At 41.5% G+C, this 19,470-nt stretch overlaps 1 protein-coding gene across 1 annotated transcript; it reads left to right on the forward strand.

Annotated features, from left to right (window-relative positions):
* Positions 1-1,606: 1,606 nt before the first annotated feature.
* Positions 1,607-16,091, forward strand: myt1a (myelin transcription factor 1a; the record flags this gene model as incomplete). The annotated part of the gene is made up of 22 exons (XM_080015365.1): positions 1,607-1,690; positions 1,802-1,856; positions 1,992-2,034; positions 2,169-2,231; positions 2,737-2,906; positions 3,142-4,344; positions 4,789-4,908; positions 5,515-5,605; positions 5,917-6,033; positions 6,244-6,461; positions 6,681-6,892; positions 8,061-8,288; positions 8,574-8,728; positions 9,946-10,008; positions 10,704-10,772; positions 11,712-11,774; positions 11,931-12,014; positions 13,084-13,305; positions 13,684-13,775; positions 14,973-15,076; positions 15,308-15,451; positions 15,948-16,091. Exons 2-22 carry the CDS (start codon positions 1,802-1,804, stop codon positions 16,089-16,091), a joined length of 3,660 nt encoding a protein of 1,219 aa, XP_079871491.1. The 5' UTR covers positions 1,607-1,690.
* Between the last annotated feature and the right edge of the window lie 3,379 nt (positions 16,092-19,470).

A 19,470-nucleotide genomic window follows, 5' to 3' on the forward strand; every position in this document is an offset into this window, starting at 1 on the left:
GAATCGTCTAAAGATTTTTTTTTACTTTTAGTTTATTTGTAATGCATTCATTCATTTAAAATCTTCCTTTTATAAATAAAGTAACGGCTAAAAAAATCCTTTAATTTTGCTTTAGAAAGTTCCATATATTTTCCTTCCCACGTCACACTAGAAGAATCCCCCCTCTCCCTCCTGTCCTCTCTCCCCTCCGTCACAAGTCGAGTCGGGCTGCTGTCCGTGGTGCTGAAACCCCCCGGTAGCCCAGACCAGTGTGCCTCTGTCCCGGGTACTGAAACAACTCGAAGCGACGTCCGAGAAAGATTTAGCTTAATTTAGTTTAATTTTTGGGGTCGTGAATTAAAGCCATATATTTCAAAAAAATTAATAATAAATAAAACGCGAAGTCCTGCCCTCCCCGTTTCATGTGGCGAGGTTGGTTCGTGCCGGTGACGTCACAACGTTGGGGGAGGGGGCGAACAATAGTCCGTGAGCGAAAGGTAAGCGAATACCCCCCCCTCCACCGTGAGAAAGGCGAAGCGAAAAAGCGCGTTTTAACTTGGCTTCTTTTCCGGGCCCATGAGTCGGGAAGGGATTTGACGCTGATCCGTGCGCGAGTTTGAGAGAATATCGATATGGAACAGCTTCGATAACGCCGCGTGCAGAAGTTGCGGTAGGACCAGGCCTGGATTTCACTTGAAAACAACCCCCCCACCCCGAAATATATTTATATATTTGATATATGTAGGTAATTTGTAAATTATTCTGCCTTGGTAGGAGGGGTTACCTAACCTTGTTTTTTTATGTAGTTCGAAACGACTTTTATTCTCAGTCCAAATCGACGCTATAATTTCCATAGGAACAGTCAGTGTGAATAAAAAAGCAACAACAACGTGATATATAAGCCTATTTATCTTTAATTCGGAATAAGGGGAGTGAAAATGCCGAGATGATTTCTTGCAAAAGAAGTCTACTACGACCCCATCCTAATTGCTGATTGGTCCGATCCCTTTCTCATGGTGATGCTTAGGGGAAAATGAAAGGCCTCGTCCTGTTTATTTGTAATAATAGGCCTGGTGCAGCCCATACCCTGCATTTCCAGCTGCGTTTTTGTGATCCATTTCAGGTTGAATTTCCTGATCGAGTTATGTATCACACATTACAACGATGCTTTAGTGCGAACGTTCTTTATTATAGAGTAGTATCTGAAAGTGCTTGTGGTTTTTTGTTTTTTTTATCAGGGTGGATAAACTCAAGACTTTTGAAGTCTAGCTTTCTGAGTATCAACAGTGTAGCTTTTAAACAAACAACCACTTTTTCCCAATTTAACTGTACTTATAAAAATAGTATACAGTCCAGCAGTATCATATAAGTTATTATATGATAATATGATATATGATAATATGATATATATATGAATGTCTCCCTGCACTATACTTCGGAATGTGTAGTTTATCATTATTGTTACATGTCTGAGTTGTAGTGATGTCCTATTTCAACGTCACATATATGAGACAAAACAATTCAAAACGATATGCAGGCACTTCTAAATAACTGTTTTAGTTTTGAGTGTTTTGAGTTCACCTTTGTTTCAATGCAATGCCCAACCTGTCCCGTTTCAATAGAAAATGAGTTCAGGGGGCAACTGCTGAGCCAGAGGTGGACCAGAGGGGAGCCAGACACCAAGTGGGAAAAGAGGAGCCTGAGAATCAAAGTAGGGAAGTCTGTCTGTGACAGTTGACACTTAAGATGTTTTAAAACTATATTAATGAGAAAGAGTTCTGTAAATTTATTTTTGAGCCCTGCCGTTGTCCCATTTTTACAGATGAGCCAAGACATCACAGAAACACGAACAAGGACCAGGTCCAAAGGCATCCGAGGTCAGTTTAGACATGCATATGCAGCACTGGAACATAAGAACAGAAATCTATTAATTTTTATCTAAAAATAAGTATTGTAGTATTGTGTCATACTTATGAGGCAAGATGTATCAATGCATCTGTTTTAACCAACAGTGCCGTTAGAACTTGTTGGGCAAGACATACGCCAGGAATTAAGGTGAGCAGGCGTTCAAATGTGCTCTGTCTCATGAGACCTGGTTTTGCATGTTTCTCAAGCGTGCATTTGGATCGACGCAATATACCAAATTGACTGACATTTGTTTCCCCACTGGTTCCTCTATCCAGTAACAGCTGCCCGACTCCAGGGTGTAACGGCAAAGGCCATGTTAGCGGGAGATACTCACGACACAGAAGGTAGGTGTTTTAGGTGTTTATCTGTCTTTGCAGTGAATGGACGATGCTATAGTGACAAGCTAAAGCCCAAAAAACATCCACCTGCCACATTTAAATCAAAAAGGTGTTTCCAAATAATGGGCCTCATTCTTTCACTCTTCTGAAATTCCTCGAATGACACTCTCTTCATGGCATGATTAGCCAAGTGCTCAAATAAAAGTAAATACATAATTTCTGTCCTTCATATATCATCCTTAATCAATTTCAACAAGCTTTGTTATTATCTGATAACTGATGTTTCATAAAGAATGGGACATTTGCATTTTGATGTATTTTTCGCCCAACACACTCACATTTTGAGCAAATACAGTAGGAGAGATAAGAATGATAAGAAAAATGGAAATGTTTGTCAAAAAAACGTTTGTTAGTAAGACTTTATCAACAAATGTCATTGTAAACATGTTCTGAGAATGTGGCCCAAGGATCCCCGATGAATTATTGCCATTGAACCGCCCCCTGCCCTCAGTGTACTTGGATGCCCGATTGTGAAAAAGAGGAAGATGGAGGAGGCAGAGGCAGAGGAGAACCAGTCGGCTCCCAAGAAGAGGAGCAGCCAGCCTCTCAAACTGGCCATGGACGAGGGTTTTAACGTGGATAGCGACGCGGGCAGTGAGGCTGAACAGAGGGAGGAGGAAGATGAGGAGGAGGAGCAGGAAGAGGAGGAGGAAGGGGACACGGAACTCAAAGAAAAGCAATCGAACAAAGCGAAAGGCCGACAGGAGCTGGTGAAAGGTGAGAGAAAAATATGACTTTCCATTTAAAACAGTTGGTCCCGCTTGTATACTAATATACTGTATATGACCTTGTAATCTTTACACCTTTTTTTTGCATGTCGCTAACCCAATATCAACCGCATTCTGCCACTGACCAGAGCCCTGCTCACCATCAACACAAAGAGATGTGGAGGCCTCCAATTCAGTCAATACCTCCACCCCCATGGCCTCCACCACCACCGCCACACTGGAAGACCATGGCTCGATTACTAATGACGTGGCGGAATCCAGGGTACTGGCAGCAGCAGCAGGGGCCAAGAGCCAATTCCAGACAGAGGACAGCAAAACAGGAGAAAGAGATGTGGAAGCCGCCACTGAGCCGCAGGCCTCCGAACACCAGCGGGGAGAGGAGGAGGAAGATGAAAAGGAGGAACAGAGAAGCGGGGTGGAGGGGGAGCATGGGGACGCCTTGCCCTCTGGGCTCGAACCCACAGCCGACGCGGTGAGCGAAGACATAGAGCAGGGCGGGCGGTGTTTGAAGGAGGAGGAGGCAGAAGTTGAAGTGGGGGAGGACGAGGAGAGGCACTTTCTGGGCCGGGAGAACTCAGACCACCAGTACTCCAGTGGGGATTACAAACGGCTGCTGGAGCAGAGGCAGGAGGATGACGAAGAGGACGAGGAGGAGGAGGAAGAAGAGGAAGTGAAGGAGAGAGGCTTGGAGCAGGCAGAGGCGTCGCTACCTTCGAGTCCACACACTCAGGGATCTTTGGCGGAGGCGCCACTCAGGGAGGAGAGGGTCAGCCCCCCTGGGGCCGAGGGGGAGGAAGATGAGGAAGAGCGGCAACCTAGAGAAGCTGTGGAGGTAGAACGGGAGGAAGATGACGAAGATGAGGAGGAGGAGGAGGAGGAGGATGAGGAGGAGGAGGAGGAGGAAATCTCAAACAAAGCCTCGCCAACCACTGTGGTCATAGAGTTTCGGTCAGAGGGTGAAGAGGAGGAAGACGAGGAGGAAGAAGACGAAGAAGAAGAAGACGAAGAAGACGACGAAGAAGAGGTGGAAAGGAGGGAGGAGGAGGAGGAGGAGGAGGAGGCGGGGGGGGATGAAGACGGGGGCCTGGAGGAGCAGGAACACCTCTCCGAAGGCTCGGAGGCCACGGACGACTCTGAGAACTGGGACATGACACGGGGGAACCTGGGGTTGCTGGAGCAGGCCATTGCCATGAAGGCAGAGGAGGTGAGGGCGCCGGGTGAGGAGAGGCGCTCCCCAGACTACCAGCCCTACCACAGCCCCTGTGACAGGGCCTCTGGCAAAGCCGCGGATCTGGCTGCGGCCTCGCGCCGCAGTGGAACCTACAGCAAAGGTAGGAGCATGATATACTGTATGACAGAATGACAACAGAGGATGAACTTTGTTCCGTAGGCTTGAGCTGCATCCCACACTATTCGCTACACTACATTATGCAAGTGCGACCCACAATGCATTGTGATGGCAAGATGCTGGTAAAAGCTTCTCAGCAGTGTCATCAACCTGCAACAAAGTGCTGCGGGTAAATGATCATGTATGTGTTATGTCCAGCAAGCCATCGCTCTTTTTTTTTTATCCCAATTCTAAAGTAGGCTAGACGATAGCACAAACACCTGTCGGTGTTTGAATAATTGTAAGTCGCTTTGGATAAAAGCGTCTGCTAAATGTAATGTAAAAATCTTGAAGAAGTGTAATTAAATAACATTCATCTGTGAATGATTTACAATTGGTGGCAGAATGCTAAACCTTCCAGTGTCCATCCCCCTCTGTCCACATCCAGACAAGAAAGAAGTCAAGTGTCCCACCCCTGGCTGCGACGGAACGGGCCACGTCACGGGACTGTACCCCCACCACCGCAGTCTCTCTGGGTGCCCTCACAAGGACCGGATCCCCCCCGAGAGTGAGTACATCATACATTATACACATACACATATCTAAACAAATAGTATATCGACATACATGCGCATAAAATAACAAAAAAGGGTGAAATTCAGAGATCAAGGAGCAGTTAGGGATCCAGTGCCTTGCTCAAGGACAATTTCGACATAATACCAGGAGAAGTCGGGATCGAACTAGTGATTCCCGAGGCTGTATACATATTTCTATACATACATGCAGTATTTCTACACATACATATAGCTATAAATACATCTAGCTTACATAGCTTACATACATAGGGAAACCTTGTATTCTATAGCTATGTAATGCTATATACCATATATGTCATGGATTATTATGACAGTTTCACTGTTATTATGTTTATTTCTATTTAGGTTTTCTTTTTGATTTTTAGATTTTTTTATAAAGTTTATTGGGCTTTATAATATTTTTCCAACATGGCATAAAGAAAGTAAGAAAGTACAAGTAAGTACATAAGCACCCCTGTCCTCCCCTCCCTCCCTCCCTCCCCCCTCTACCTTGAGCAACTGTTGTCACAGTGATTTATGTTGGGAACTATTACTGTACCTTACCTCACCATACCATATCTTATCTTCTCTTTCTGTAGTCCTGGCCATGCACGAGAATGTGCTGAAGTGTCCGACTCCAGGGTGCACAGGACAAGGGCATGTCAACAGCAACCGCAACACACACCGCAGGTGAACACACACACACATAACATATAAAATTGATATGTTAGGAATGCACATTTGCACACACTGCCATACAAACACATCCATAAACTAAAGAAAAACCTACATCCTACCTACATCCTACAACCTACATCTGTTGTGCATAAAAAAAAAAAAAAACGTTTAAAACTTTTATTGTTAATGTAAACACATGAACACTAACCAGAGAATCAAATCATGGTTAAGCTACCCAAATGTATATTGTATATTGACATTACAGCCGTATGACTCTTAAGCGGCGTAACAGTTGGTTTGTCCATCTCCAATGCCATATATAGTTTGTCTGGCTGCCCCATTGCTGCAGCAGCAAAGCTGAACAAGAGCTATGACAAACAGCCTCATACCCAGGCCTCAGTCAGCGAAACCCCTCCAGGAAACTCCGACAGAGTGCTCCGGTGAGTTTTTCCAAGCAGGATAGTTTACGTTCTACTATTTCTAACTATTATTTCAACAGCACAGAGAAGTAGTTCGCAAGGGTAGTGGTAGCAGGTTATACATACAGACAACTTAGATCAAGTGGCTTTCTCTCACCATTTCATTCAGATGTGATAATTTTCCATCCACATTGACTGGTTGGTTATCCCCCACCCTCTCTCTCTGTGTAGGCCCATGTGTTTCGTTAAGCAACTGGAGATCCCCCAGTACGGCACCTACAGGCCTAACGTGGTGCCAGCCACACCTCGTGCTAATCTGGCCAAGGAGCTGGAGAAATACTCCAAGGTGTCCTTCGACTATGCAAGCTTTGACGTCCAGGTGTTTGGCAAGCGCATGCTTGCTCCAAAGATGCCAAGTGCCAGCGGAACATCACCTAAAGCCTTTAAAAGTGAGAGGAAATGTAATTCATGTGATCCATTTTGTTTGAGGAAGATTCAACATTTTAGCAATTTTAGAGTCAATGGCAGGCTCTGACTAGCTAATTGGATGTATAAATTAAATTTACAAAATCAGTTGCTTGTTATAAGCTCATAACATACGTGTCTTTAGGACACATTTTCCTAACAGTTTGTGTACTTTTCTCTTCTCTCTGCTCGTTCCACCCCAGCAAAACCATTCCCTAAGGCCTCCTCCCCCAGCCACAGTCTGTCCGGAGGCTACGCTAAAAGCGGTTCCTCGGCTTCGTCCTCCAGCGGCTATGATTACAACCATGAAGCGGAGGCCGCTCACATGGCCGCCACCGCCATCCTCAATTTATCTACTCGCTGCTGGGAAAGACCCGAGAATCTTAGCACCAAGCCGAGAGAGCCAGATAGCAAGGTAGATAGAGTGGAATTGCTTACCACTTCTGTAATCCATCTTAATATTGTAGTCCACACACACCCCACCTGTTGCAAAGCTATTTGACTGCTACCTAAGTAAAAGTGAATAAATGCGACTAAGAGACATTGGCATTTGATAAGTTGCATAATTCATTTACACTCGGATAGCTTGCAATTCACTGTGACTGACTTGTATGGACACAAACTGCAAGGCTCCTTAATGGAACTAAGCAAGCAAAATAAACTCCTGGGGTCATACATTCCTGGTCACAATGGAAAATATCTTTGCATATGCAGTAACATGTATACATGTATAGTACATGGCCCATGTAAACACATTTTCAAGCGTAATTGGAATTTACATTGCATTAAAGTTAAAAATGTATTTTAGACAGTAATTCTTTCAATTCTTATGAACTTAAAAGTCTGTACTCTAAGCAAACTTTTTTTACTGCAGTATATTCTCCATTCCGTTGTTATTAAATACTTTTTTTTTGTTGCTCCAGGATACATACTTTAAATTGTGTGAGACAGAAATTATTTTTGAGTTGTCTTGAGATTCTGGGAATAAGAAAAAAATATTATGAAAGAAAAATATTACCACAATGAACTTTGAGCTCATAATAGGAATTTGGTTCATCATTTTTCGACCCAGGCCATAATAAAATTTTGCTACCTGTCATGTTTAATCTATAACAATCTATGTTCATAACACAACCTCATCGAATTCTTCATGTCTGACAAACGTACCACACTGCTGCAGCTTCTCACTGTGCTTGAATGCAGTCCAAAGGGGCAAGCTTTTAAGCCTTTTGATATATTGTTAAATTTTTAAATATCCTTTTTGACAAAAACAGGAAATTCATCATATGCACCTATGTTAGTGTATTTATGAAGATGTTTCGAATAATAATATCACATATTATTGAAACCACTTTTTTGCAATTGCCGCAGTACATCCAGTGACATTTACAGTAGGTTGCCAGTATGAAGTTGCACATTTTCCTGTTTTTAGTCTCGTCTTTTGATACAACATATAAAGACTGGTTTGAGCTTAATAAGGGTAATTCCAGTAGTATTCCAGTACTACTAGCAATGAAAATAATTTGGTAGCTTTTTAAATGAAACATTCCTGCGTTTTTGAACTGTGCTTCTAAACCTTGTAGGAAGCAGACATTGAAGTAGACGAGAACGGCACCTTAGACCTGAGCATGAAAAAGAACAAGAAGGAGGGTGTGCAATCACCGGAGCCTTCCTCTTCATCCTCGTCCTCCTCTTGCACTTCCTCCCAACATCTCGGGGGCCCGTCCTCACAAGGCGCCACTCCCGCAGAGTGGGAGGGCCCTCTCGATTTTACCAGACTCAGTGGCGCAAAGGACGAGGACCCGGATGAGGTGAGATGACAATCTTCTTCCTATGGTAGCCAGAGGAGAAGGAAGGAGGGGAGGGGAAAGGAAGGAAAGAACAGAATGAATTAAGGGGGAGGGGAGGGAGAGGAAGAGAAGAAACTCAAGGATGGACAACAGAGACAGAAGCAAAAAATGGAGGGGAGGAACAAAGAATGAATGAATGAAATGGAAGACACGACAACAGAAGTACAGGTGGAAAGAAAAAAAGATGCAAAGTAACAATGTGTAATCATCAGTTTTAACCCCCTGCTCTCTCTTGCGCCCTCTCAGATGGAGTATACTGTGCCCTCCTACACCTCCTCCGACGCTGAGGAAGACGACGCGGCCCAGGAGAACATGGAGGAGAGGAAGTACCCCGGTGAGGTCACCACCTCCAGCTACAAGGTCAAGTTCCAGACCAAAGAAGCCAAGAAAGAGGTTCTCATGTGAGTGGCCTTCAAACCTTCAAACTGTTAAAAGAAAAACCATTTCCACCTACCAGATGCTTTCCATCCACGGTCAGCCTCCAGCCAGTGTAACTTCCTGCTTCCCCCTCAAGTTTTCTCTCAAATTGAAAACAGGCGTGTGGTTAGCAATGGGGCTTAGTAATAGGACTTTTCGAGATAGATATATCAGAGAGAAGGGTAGAACGAAGAAGACATTTTTTGATTTCTTGGTGTGTGGGCGTGCCAGCTATGAGAATCATACCCCGCTTTATGACGATTACCATTCAGGGGCGGACTAAGTGAGGCCTAAGGCAAACACGGGTAGGGGGTCCTCGGCTCTGGGTGCTGTCACTACATATTTTATCAAAAATCTATCGCTGTAGGTCAACGTTAATGACTTGTAGGCTATTTAATCAATATAAAGTGCATAGGAAAATGGACAATAAAGACCTTACCTCTGCCTTGATATTTCCAAAAATAATTTGTAAATCATATTTTTGTGGGGTTTTTTATGTGAATTTATATACTAGGGCTTTCAAACGATTAAAATAATGAATTCTGATTAATCACATATTAGTGTGATTAATCCACTTTTAAAATTGACAAAGATTTGACCCTAAAGAATGATTTTTCTATTTTAAGAGTATTTGGTTTTCATTTGTAGCCGACTATGATTTGATCATTGAAAACGGAAATACTAAATAATCTTTATCAAAATGCATTTTAAACCATAAATAAGCTGCTACCTTTCTCCTTTTCCTCCTCACTGAGCCAGTTGCTAAGACAAGCAAGCCTGTTTACATGAAATGGAATAATAAAACATGAAAAACAATAAAGTAAAGAAAACATAAATAATCTGAAGGGAGAGTTGTAGGAGGCTGTTGCTACTTTCCCCCTCGTTCAAATGCTGAAAACTAAAGTAATACTGGTGCATTTGGGTAAAACTCGGAAATCATGGAATTCATAGCGTCAAAATATTTAATGTGCTCGGAGGCCTTTTGGGGAACCTGGCTGCTGGTGTGGCCCCAGGCGGTTGCTTACAATGCTGAATTTGAAAGTCGAGCCCGGTACCATTTTAACAAAAGCTTCCAGTTTTTATGTTTTTTGTGCAAGTGGAGTGCCGTAAAAAATGTTGTATGGCCTTTTAATTTTGTAGTAGTTTAAGTCTTGAGGCGTGAACTGCTTTATGAGCTTACCCTTTACTTACCACCTTCTAGATGTCCTACCCCCGGGTGTGACGGCAGCGGGCACATCACAGGCAACTACGCGTCGCATCGCAGGTAAGGCCTGCATTTTGTGTAACCAGTTGACCACAAATATTTTTTTTATTTCATGACTTCTGCAATCGAATCAAAATCAACAAGAGCGGTTTGAGATCATATGAAGCTATTTTGCATGCCAACTCTTAAACAGGCATCTTAAAATCAGTCACAATCTTAATCTAAACCCGTGCCCCATCCGGATTAGCCTATTACATACTACATGTTTCCAGCGTACTTTAGTACACAAGTAAAAAAAAAAGAACAATTGCTCCATTGCATGCTACATTGTCATATAGCCGCAGCACTTCCTTTCAGCACATCACAGGTTGAACAGCCATAATATGTCCGTTATGATAACTATTTGACCATGCTATGGTTTCAGAGATACTAAACACTAATTGGGCGTATTAAGTAATATGCTAATGTGCCATTCCGGATGCAGCACAAATCCTCCATTTTCGGGGACACCCCTACCTACTTCTCTCTCCCCCTCTCTCTGTCTCCTCTCTGGTCAATGGGTATTTTTCACAATCAGGGTTTAAAAGAACTTACGGGCATTCTCCTTATCCATGCTACACTACTGCAACACTGCACTCCTTTCTCAGTCTAATCTTCTCTCTCTCTCTCTCTCTCGCTCTTGCTCTCGCTCTCGCTCTCGCTCTCTCGCTCTCTCTCTCTCTCCTTCTCTGTTGCTGTCTTAACATATCTTCCAGTCTGTCTGGCTGTCCTCTCGCTGATAAATCACTTCGGACCCTCATGGCTGCCCACACAGCTGAACTGAAGTATGTCTGCTCTGTCTTTCCCTCATTTAAACACCAGCCTGCGTACTCACTGTATAGCACAGGCATTTAACTGTGGGTGGAACTGACCACAGCTACAAGCTGTTTTCTCCACCTTGTTTGAATTGGATTTCACCTCATTTATCCCCATGGAGCCAACGACACACTGAAAAATATTTTATGTCAATAAAAGACGGGAAAAATCACATGGGAAGGGGGGGAAAGGGTCAAAAACACATAAATCAAGCAAAGCTATCTGCCAATGGAGTGAGACATTGTTTTTTTCCCTCTTTCTCTTTTCATTTTTAATAAATAAGAAAATAAGAAAATCTTGGGATATATTTGATCTTGTAGTAATATAAAACAAATATATAAAAAAATATTCGGTAGCAAGACGTCATCATGAGGAAGGATGTCCTGCAATTTCTTCTTTTAGGAGGGTGTCAAATATTTTCAAAAAAGTTACTTGTGTGCCTTCAAAAAAATTCCAAGTAGATAGTTTAAGTTGTACTCAATGTCGTCTTTGAAAAAAAACATCTGAAAAACATTGTTATTTTAAATGAAGGAAAGCCGTCTTGAAATTTCTTCCTTCAGAGTGATGTGTGATGGCACGTTGAGAAATCCCTAGAATTTGCTAGAATAAAAAAAATTCTAGGAAGATATATGAATATGCCTGTATTTCTTCAAAGCTAGTTGAATTATGTCATACAATCAATTTTGAACCATTAAATTTATCAAAAAATGTTTATATATATATATATATATATATATATATTTGTTTATTTTCAGGATATTAAATCTGCAGCGGTGGAAAAATAGCAGTATTCAGGTTCAGTGGGTGGATCCCAAACCGTTCCGACTTTTATCTTTCAATATCATTGTTGAAGCAAAAAGCGATGTGACCTAGCATTCGGTCTAAGCTGCTTCTCATCGCCTTCTCAGGTGCCCAACTCCAGGTTGTGACGGATCAGGACACATCACGGGAAACTACGCTTCCCACAGAAGGTACAGTACGTCTGCTCACATGTCGGAAATCGTCTCAGCATTAGATTGCTTGGTCTGGATGAAGAAAGTGCAGTGTGGTGTCTTAACAATTTTTTTGTGTTTGTTTTGGATTATCCAACATGATGTAGAAGGTTTATGCGCTTCTCTCTTTGGCAGCCTTTCAGGGTGCCCCCGCGCCAAGAAAGGAGGAGTGAAATTGACGCCCACCAAGGATGACAAGGAGGACTCAGAACTGTTAAGGTTGGCGCCGGCATCTTCATCTTCATGTTCTCCAATGTTAAAAAACAAACAAACAAAAAAACAAACAGTTAACACCGACCCTTAAAAATTGTACTTAAATTGAAAAACCGTCCACAAAATATTGTATTCTCTTTTATTCTTTCATGTGGCCCTTATCCTTTTCACTCTGAAAAAATGTAATTTTAAGGACAGTTTTTTTTAATTTCATTCTCAAATTCTAATATTATTCTTAGGGTTCAGAGAATAAACGTAAATTTTATTTTCACGTGGTAAATAATTTTTTTTTTTTTCGCTTGTTGGGTAAATTGTCCATAATGTAGCAGTGGGTTTTTGCGAATGCAGTTGGTCAATTACGAACACATTTTAGTATTTTTACAGCTTATTGTGTATAATCTCTGGGTGCGTTGCAAAGACATTTCACTTCATATATGCATGAACAGTCTACAGGGTCTACATCTAAAATAAAAACACAATGTTCTCAATGTGTTATTGAGAGAGCAGCAGACGGAGATCGCGGCCACAAATTGTGCAAGGAGAGGGAGACGGGTCCCGATTTAGACCTGGTCTGAGGTCTTCTAGAGCCTTCTTTCTCTCCTCCTGTGATAATTGAAATCTAACTTGTGCTGCGACTCTGCTGTGGGTGCATGAAGCAGGCGCTTTCACTTTCAGTTTTGTAGAGTCCGACTAAGTATTGATAAAACGCTTAGTATTTTACAAATTAGAATTTTTGTATTTGGTGACTATGTTTGTATTTTAACTAAATGGGTTTTATTTCTATTAAAAACAACACAACGGTGGGGTGGTGGGCAAGTAATGTAATCGGTGTATGCTCCAAAACCCGATAACACCGGTAACCACAGCAACCCTAGTCGCTAATTGTCCATTGTTACCGATTGCACCTTTGAAATGTCTTGATCCCAATTTATTTAATTACAATTTTTTATTTAATTTATTTAAATGTATTTATCTTATCCCAATTGACTGATGTATCCCATCAGTAAACAGCCAGTGAGTGATCAGATTCAGCTCCAGCCTGTTTGACCTTTGTACATATTTTGGCTTCAATTAGGTGCCCGGTTCCTGGCTGCGACAGCCTGGGCCACATCAGTGGTAAGTACGCCACCCATCGGAGCGCTTATGGGTGTCCGCTAGCGGCCCGGCGGCAGAAAGAGGGCCTTCTTAATGGGGCCCCGTTCTCCTGGAAGTCCTTCAAGACAGAGGGCCCCACCTGCCCCACACCGGGCTGTGATGGATCGGGGCACGCCAACGGAAGCTTCCTCACTCATCGCAGGTAGCATTCTCAGGGGCCCGGAGTGGTACTCTTATTGTGAATCAGAGTACCACAAGCCTCGAGTGAAATATACTTTCAATTCTTCTAAGTGTCAGTATATTATGAATTATTATGACTGAATAATTCAATTCCCAACAGTAATGACGTAATTCAGTCAATGACATAGCAAATATCTGATTTGAAGACCAACAATCTGGTCATGACCAAGAATCAAATTTGACCAATACATCAAAATATTACACCACGAAAAGTCCCCACCCAAAACATTGCTTACGAAAACACAAGAGCGTTGATATTGTTAACTCTTTGTACGTTTAGTTTTTCTTTTGGCCTTTCAGTCTGCCTCTCACCTCATTGACATCTTGCATCTCCCACCAGTCTCTCAGGTTGCCCCAGAGCTTCTGCGAACAAGAAGAGAGCCAAGTTCCCCGAAGATGAATACATCACCGCTAAATTCAGGGCCAGCGATGGTAAGTCTCACTGTTGAGGCATTTTTACCTCTCCCTTAAAGGATAGGTTGTCTATTTTTCAAGCCAGGCCCTCTGAAAATGTTCTGAGCAAAACCTCTCTGACTGATACTTGAGAAACTTAGCAATCTGCTGCAACTTTCCACTGTGCTTAATGGGGCAAATATTTAAGAGTTAGTTTGTTTTTAGGCAAAATATGCAACTCACACTATAATTACACAAAGTCTTGAGTACATTTTTTTAACAAGTCCAAAGCGTAATGCTGGCTACAGAAAGTTCCTAGTGGGAAGCCGCCAACTTCTTGTTTCTAGTCTCTTGCGTAGGCGTGGATGAGCTGAAGGTGAAGGTAGGCTTAAACCTTTGCCCCATTGGACTGCATTTAAGCACAGTGAGAAGGTGCAGCAGAACAGTAAATTATCAGTAGTTAAGTTGGGCAAGCTTGTGTTATGAACAGTTTATCAATTATGGCAACCAACGTTGTAACAGGCCTGGGTTGAAAAATGTCAAACCTAACCTTTAATGTTTGTTTCTACTGCAAGATCAGTGTGATGGAGCTATGGGAAAAAAAGACAAAAAACACAGTTGATTCGCATTCAATTTTTACAGTCAATGTAACTTTGAAGGTATATACATATATATATATATATATATATATATATATATATATATATATATGAGATACAATTATACAGCACAATGACGTACATCTGTTGGTCTCATCGTTGTCAAGATGATACTGATTAATGAGACATCGCATGTGCTGAGAAAACCGAAAACCCTCGAACGTGACGACACATGTCAGGCATTTATCACATGCAAGATTTGTGGTTTTCATAAAATTGCCTGGCTAAATGTTGACAATGCCCATTTAGTTTCCAAAATGGTAATTACAATCTAAGGTAATTAGGGACATGAGGGTTGACAAAATTCAGTTCAATTCAATGCAGTGCAGTTTGGTTCAGATCTGATTTGCTGAGAGCAGTTTCTGGCACCTCCTGTTTTTGCAGTAAATGCATCCCAGAATGCAATTACGTGGCAGTAAAATGTTACCGCAAAAACAGTTAGTTAAACTCGGGCTAGCACCAGGGTTTATATATACGGACTGGATAAAGTTCCTGGCGTCATGGGTTAACATTAGTTTTCTAACTGAACAATGTTTTGTTTTTTTTTGTTTTTTGGGGGGGTGGGCGGGGGGTTTAGTGCTGGACAATGATGAGGATATCAAGGAGCTCAACAGAGAGATTAGTGAGCTGAACGAGTCCAACTCTGAGATGGAGGCGGACATGATGAACATGCACACCCAGGTGAGTTGGCGCAGTTAAGTTACTTTGGCATGGTGTCGTTTAAGGGAACACCTAGAATGACATAGTCTTAACCCCGATGGTAAGTCTCGGCTGTGACATGGCCGTCTGTCCCACCCAATTACAGCCGTTATTTCCCAATTCCAATGCATTAAAATTAAACTAAACTGGTGTTTATTTCCAGTGTGTTCTACTTGTGATGTGTTCTTAAATGTGGGTTTTTTTCTCCTCTAGATCTCTTCCATGGAGAAGAACCTCAAGAGCTTAGAAGAGGAGAATAAACAGATTGAGGAGAGGAATGAGGCCTTGTTTCTAGAACTCTCCGGCTTGAGCCAGGCCCTGATCCAGAGCCTGGCTAATGTCCGCCTGCCAACCATGGTAAGACGAGAAAGAGGAAATGGGAGTCACATGTCTGCCATAAATATGAATAAACATTACATCAAAGGCAATTACGCAAAGGCAGAAAAGCTAGTATATACAAGAGCCTGTCATAATGGGTCATAATACATAGTTTAACATAAACACCCTATAAAGGCTTACATCGCACCGAATCTGGAAACGCATCCGATAGTTGGATCCTTCCCCTGGTGGCCGTCGGATGAACTGCAACAGAGAAGTTCGCTCAGCTGGACAAATATTATTTTTTATTATGAATGAAATTTTAAAACCCCCTTTAAATGGTGTTTGCAAAGTGCAAAAAACGTTTTTAATACATGCAATTCACTTCTATGAAAAGACATAGCGAATATGGTGACATCCAACTTAAACATCATTATTTTATAAACGAGACTTAGTTGGTTTAAAGCCCAGTTCCAATAAAAAAATAAAATAAAAAGCTTGTCGTTTATGAAAAATGTACCTGCCTTCCATCCAGCAGGAGCCGATGTCTGAGCAGAACTTTGACACCTATGTGGACACGCTGACGCACATGTTCACAAACAAGGACTGCTACCAGAACCCTGAAAACCGGGCCCTGCTGGAGTCCATCAACCAGGCTGTGAAGGGCATCGAGGTGTAAAATGTTGGAGAGATGGAAATAAAAAAAAAAAAAATGTAAACAGAGAAAACTGAAGCACTGTGGGCGGGGTACAAGGCATGCTGCATACATTCACCCCCACCCCCAAGCTGTTTGAGTATCTGATCAAGTTTTATCATTTGGGAACGAGTTTGTCGTTGCGTTAGTTTATCATTTGTTGTTGTTTGCATGTCAGTTTGTGAAGAAACGGGTGTGAGGACGAGTATGTGAATTGCGTGTGCTAGCTATATGGTGGGGAAAAAAAGTGTTAAAGTTGAAATGTGGTGTGTTAAAGCACGCAGATGCAAGGCGAGGGCGAGAATATCAGAACAAAACTTAGAATGCAGTACAGTGACCCCTTTCAGTCTTAACCAGACTCTCTTAGGTAGTCGACATCTCCCATCTTCACTTAGTCATGTCAATAGTATCTATAAGCATTGTGGCGTTGCACTTCGAGGACTCATTTGTAGAATCATTCTACTTTTGCTGTGTATCTATTTGATTATTAATTATGGCTATTCATGTGTGCTGTAGGCCCGTTATTTTTATTTATTTATTTAAGACTTATTTATTATTATTCATTAGCTATTTATTGTTTTATTTACAAAAAAATGCTACTTAAGATGTTTTTAAATGGCTGCAAAGAAAAATGGATTTGTTTCCTCCCTTTTGTTGAATAAAAGAGGAAATATTTTAGGATATCGACTATGAATTGTTTTTATATATCCTATTATTTATTTGAAATGCCGGGATACTTTTTAAGTGGAAATATTTTGTAACTGATGATTTTTTGATAGTTTTCTAAAATATTTCTTTGTTTATTGGTTCTGTTTATATGATTTTTCCTTTCAAATCCCTAAAAACTATTTTAAGACACCTGCAATGAACCGGGAAGTAATAATGTGGTAGGCTACATATTTAATATTTATTTGGTGATGAAGAACAAAGTGATGGTGTTATATTTATTTTATATTGTCTATGTGTTGACGATGACTGTGTATGGATTTGTTTTTCATCTGCTCTTGAAATAAAGGAAACCCCACAGTAACCTTGTACTGCACAGATAAACATTTACCACTCTAGACAATGATAGAAATGGAAAAAAAAAAAATCAAGAATGGGGTTTTGTGCATAGATACATGGATGTATGTAAGATTTCATTGGCCAGGTCTACATGTATTGTGACGTGTAAAGTTGTATATCAATTGTCGATATAAAAACATCACATTTTGATGTCAAGAATTATAATTCAATGTATGGGCAGTCTGTTATCAGTGATTGCATTTCTGATAAACAACAGATTCTTTATATCAAAAAATGGCAGAACTAGATGAAATTGCATCTCCCATTGAAATGAATGGGAAGTGTATCATTTATGTAAAAGTTGTAATTCTCAATAGCGAAACTTTGGCCACATCGTAAAGATATTTTAATAATTAAAATATAAATCCCTGACTACCTGATGTCAAAGACGGGGATCTTAAAACTAGTAATAAAAAATGTCAACCAGCAAACAAAAGTAAAAATGAAAGAAAAGGGAATTAAACCGTTTACCACAGTCGCCCACGTTGAAACGCGCTTTTGCAGACGCGTTGTTGACGTCACGCTCAGCTGGTCATGTTTCTATCCAGAGACAGAGGGTACCTTGCTGTGGAGCAACCAATTCAAACGGCATATGCAAGGTAACAAAATCATTTATTTTTTCAATGGAATGAAAGCCTGTCATTCGCTTCTTTCGCTGAGACACAACGCGCACGCATCTCCATCCCTGTCGTTCAGTCAAACGTTGTTCTGTGTCTCTAGAATTGTACTCCAGGTTTATTGAGCTCTTAAGGTGGGGTTGAATAAAATTAAAAATAACACAATGATAACAATAATAACAATAATAATAATAATAATAATAATGATCGGTGTGTTGTCTGGACTCATATTGCAATATGGGAGTATAAGCTGGAGAGACAGTGAAATGGAAAACATCCAACTCTCCATGCTTTGCTTTGTTATTCTGTGGCGCAGATGTTTCCTTCACCAAGTGAATTGGCACAGGGGGGGCCGGATGTGCGTGTGTGTGTGGGGGGGGGGGGGGGGCGCGGCAGGAACCATTTTAAAGTCAGTGTCCGTGATGTATCTTTTTTTTTTTTTTTATCAATTTAGTTGCAGTGGTGTTGAGTTATTGATTTTGACTGAATTGCTATGGAACTGCTTCTTCTGCATTTTCCAATCCAATCTCAGTTTAAAATGCCCCCCCCCCCCCCCCCTCTCCTCAGTTATGGGTTTGCCGACTATATAACCATGTCTAATCATTCACTGTGGGATTTGATTTATTCCCTCTGTTTGTCAACACAAGAAAAAAAAAGATTCAATGCTGTTAAACTATAGGTAAATTTAAAGGTAAAGGTCAATAAAAGTTTGTCCCCTTTTCAGTGTCCAAACTATAGTGCTTAAAGAGTGATGGTTCTCCAAGCATCTCAAGGTTTAAAAGGTTTCACTTGATAAACATATCACAAAACATATCGTACACAGTAAATTAGGGGTGGACGCCCACTTTTTCGTAAATAAATAAGATTGATATCAAAATGATTCCTATTTTTCCTATATGGACCTTCTGGAATCCCAATTTACCTCCTGGATATGCATATTTTTAGTAGCTGATTGTACCTTATATAACAACAATTTGTCAAACAAAATTACAAAACCTTGCCTTGGAAAAAAAAGAACAGTCTATTTTCTTCTGTCATATTTAATTGTAGAATTTGTTTTCCTTAACTGTTTTCTAATAGTTATATACTGAGGTATTCAACAGCCCCTAGCCTGGTACCACTCAGTTGAAATTTGCACTTGTGAATGAGAGGGTGACCTCAACGCAACTTTCGGTCGCAGGCAGGGAGACTCTGGATGTGTGTGTACATATGCACCGTACAGCAGTTGGGGTGGGATTGCTGGAAAGCACTCCAACTGGGGACTCCATAGTTCTACTGGCCAATGATGGAGAAACCTGCCCGATCTGAACTTGAGTGGTACTTTGTAATTGGACTTCTGTGCCATTCCATGGACTGTCCTTAACAAACACCATGTTTGAACATATTGAAGCTCGTAAGGGTACTTGGTACCAGTGCACCCTGGGCACCAAAGGTTGATGGTTTCATCGGACCTGAGTTCACATGATCTGAAGAATCAGGTGAAGAGAGGAGCAGAGCTGTCTTCCATCTGGTGGGGAGCTAGATTAGATTATGGGTAGGTTACCAGACCGACCTGGGAAGCCCAAAACGTTAGTGAAGGTTTGCTGGGAACAACTGCCAAAGGACCCTGTCCACAATGATTTAAACTCTTACCTCAGGAGGATCTCCTTCCACATCCCAAAAAAGGCTGAGGACACAGAGTC

Source organism: Zeus faber (assembly GCF_960531495.2).
Source record: "Zeus faber genome assembly, chromosome: 15".
Lineage (NCBI taxonomy): Eukaryota > Metazoa > Chordata > Actinopteri > Zeiformes > Zeidae > Zeus > Zeus faber.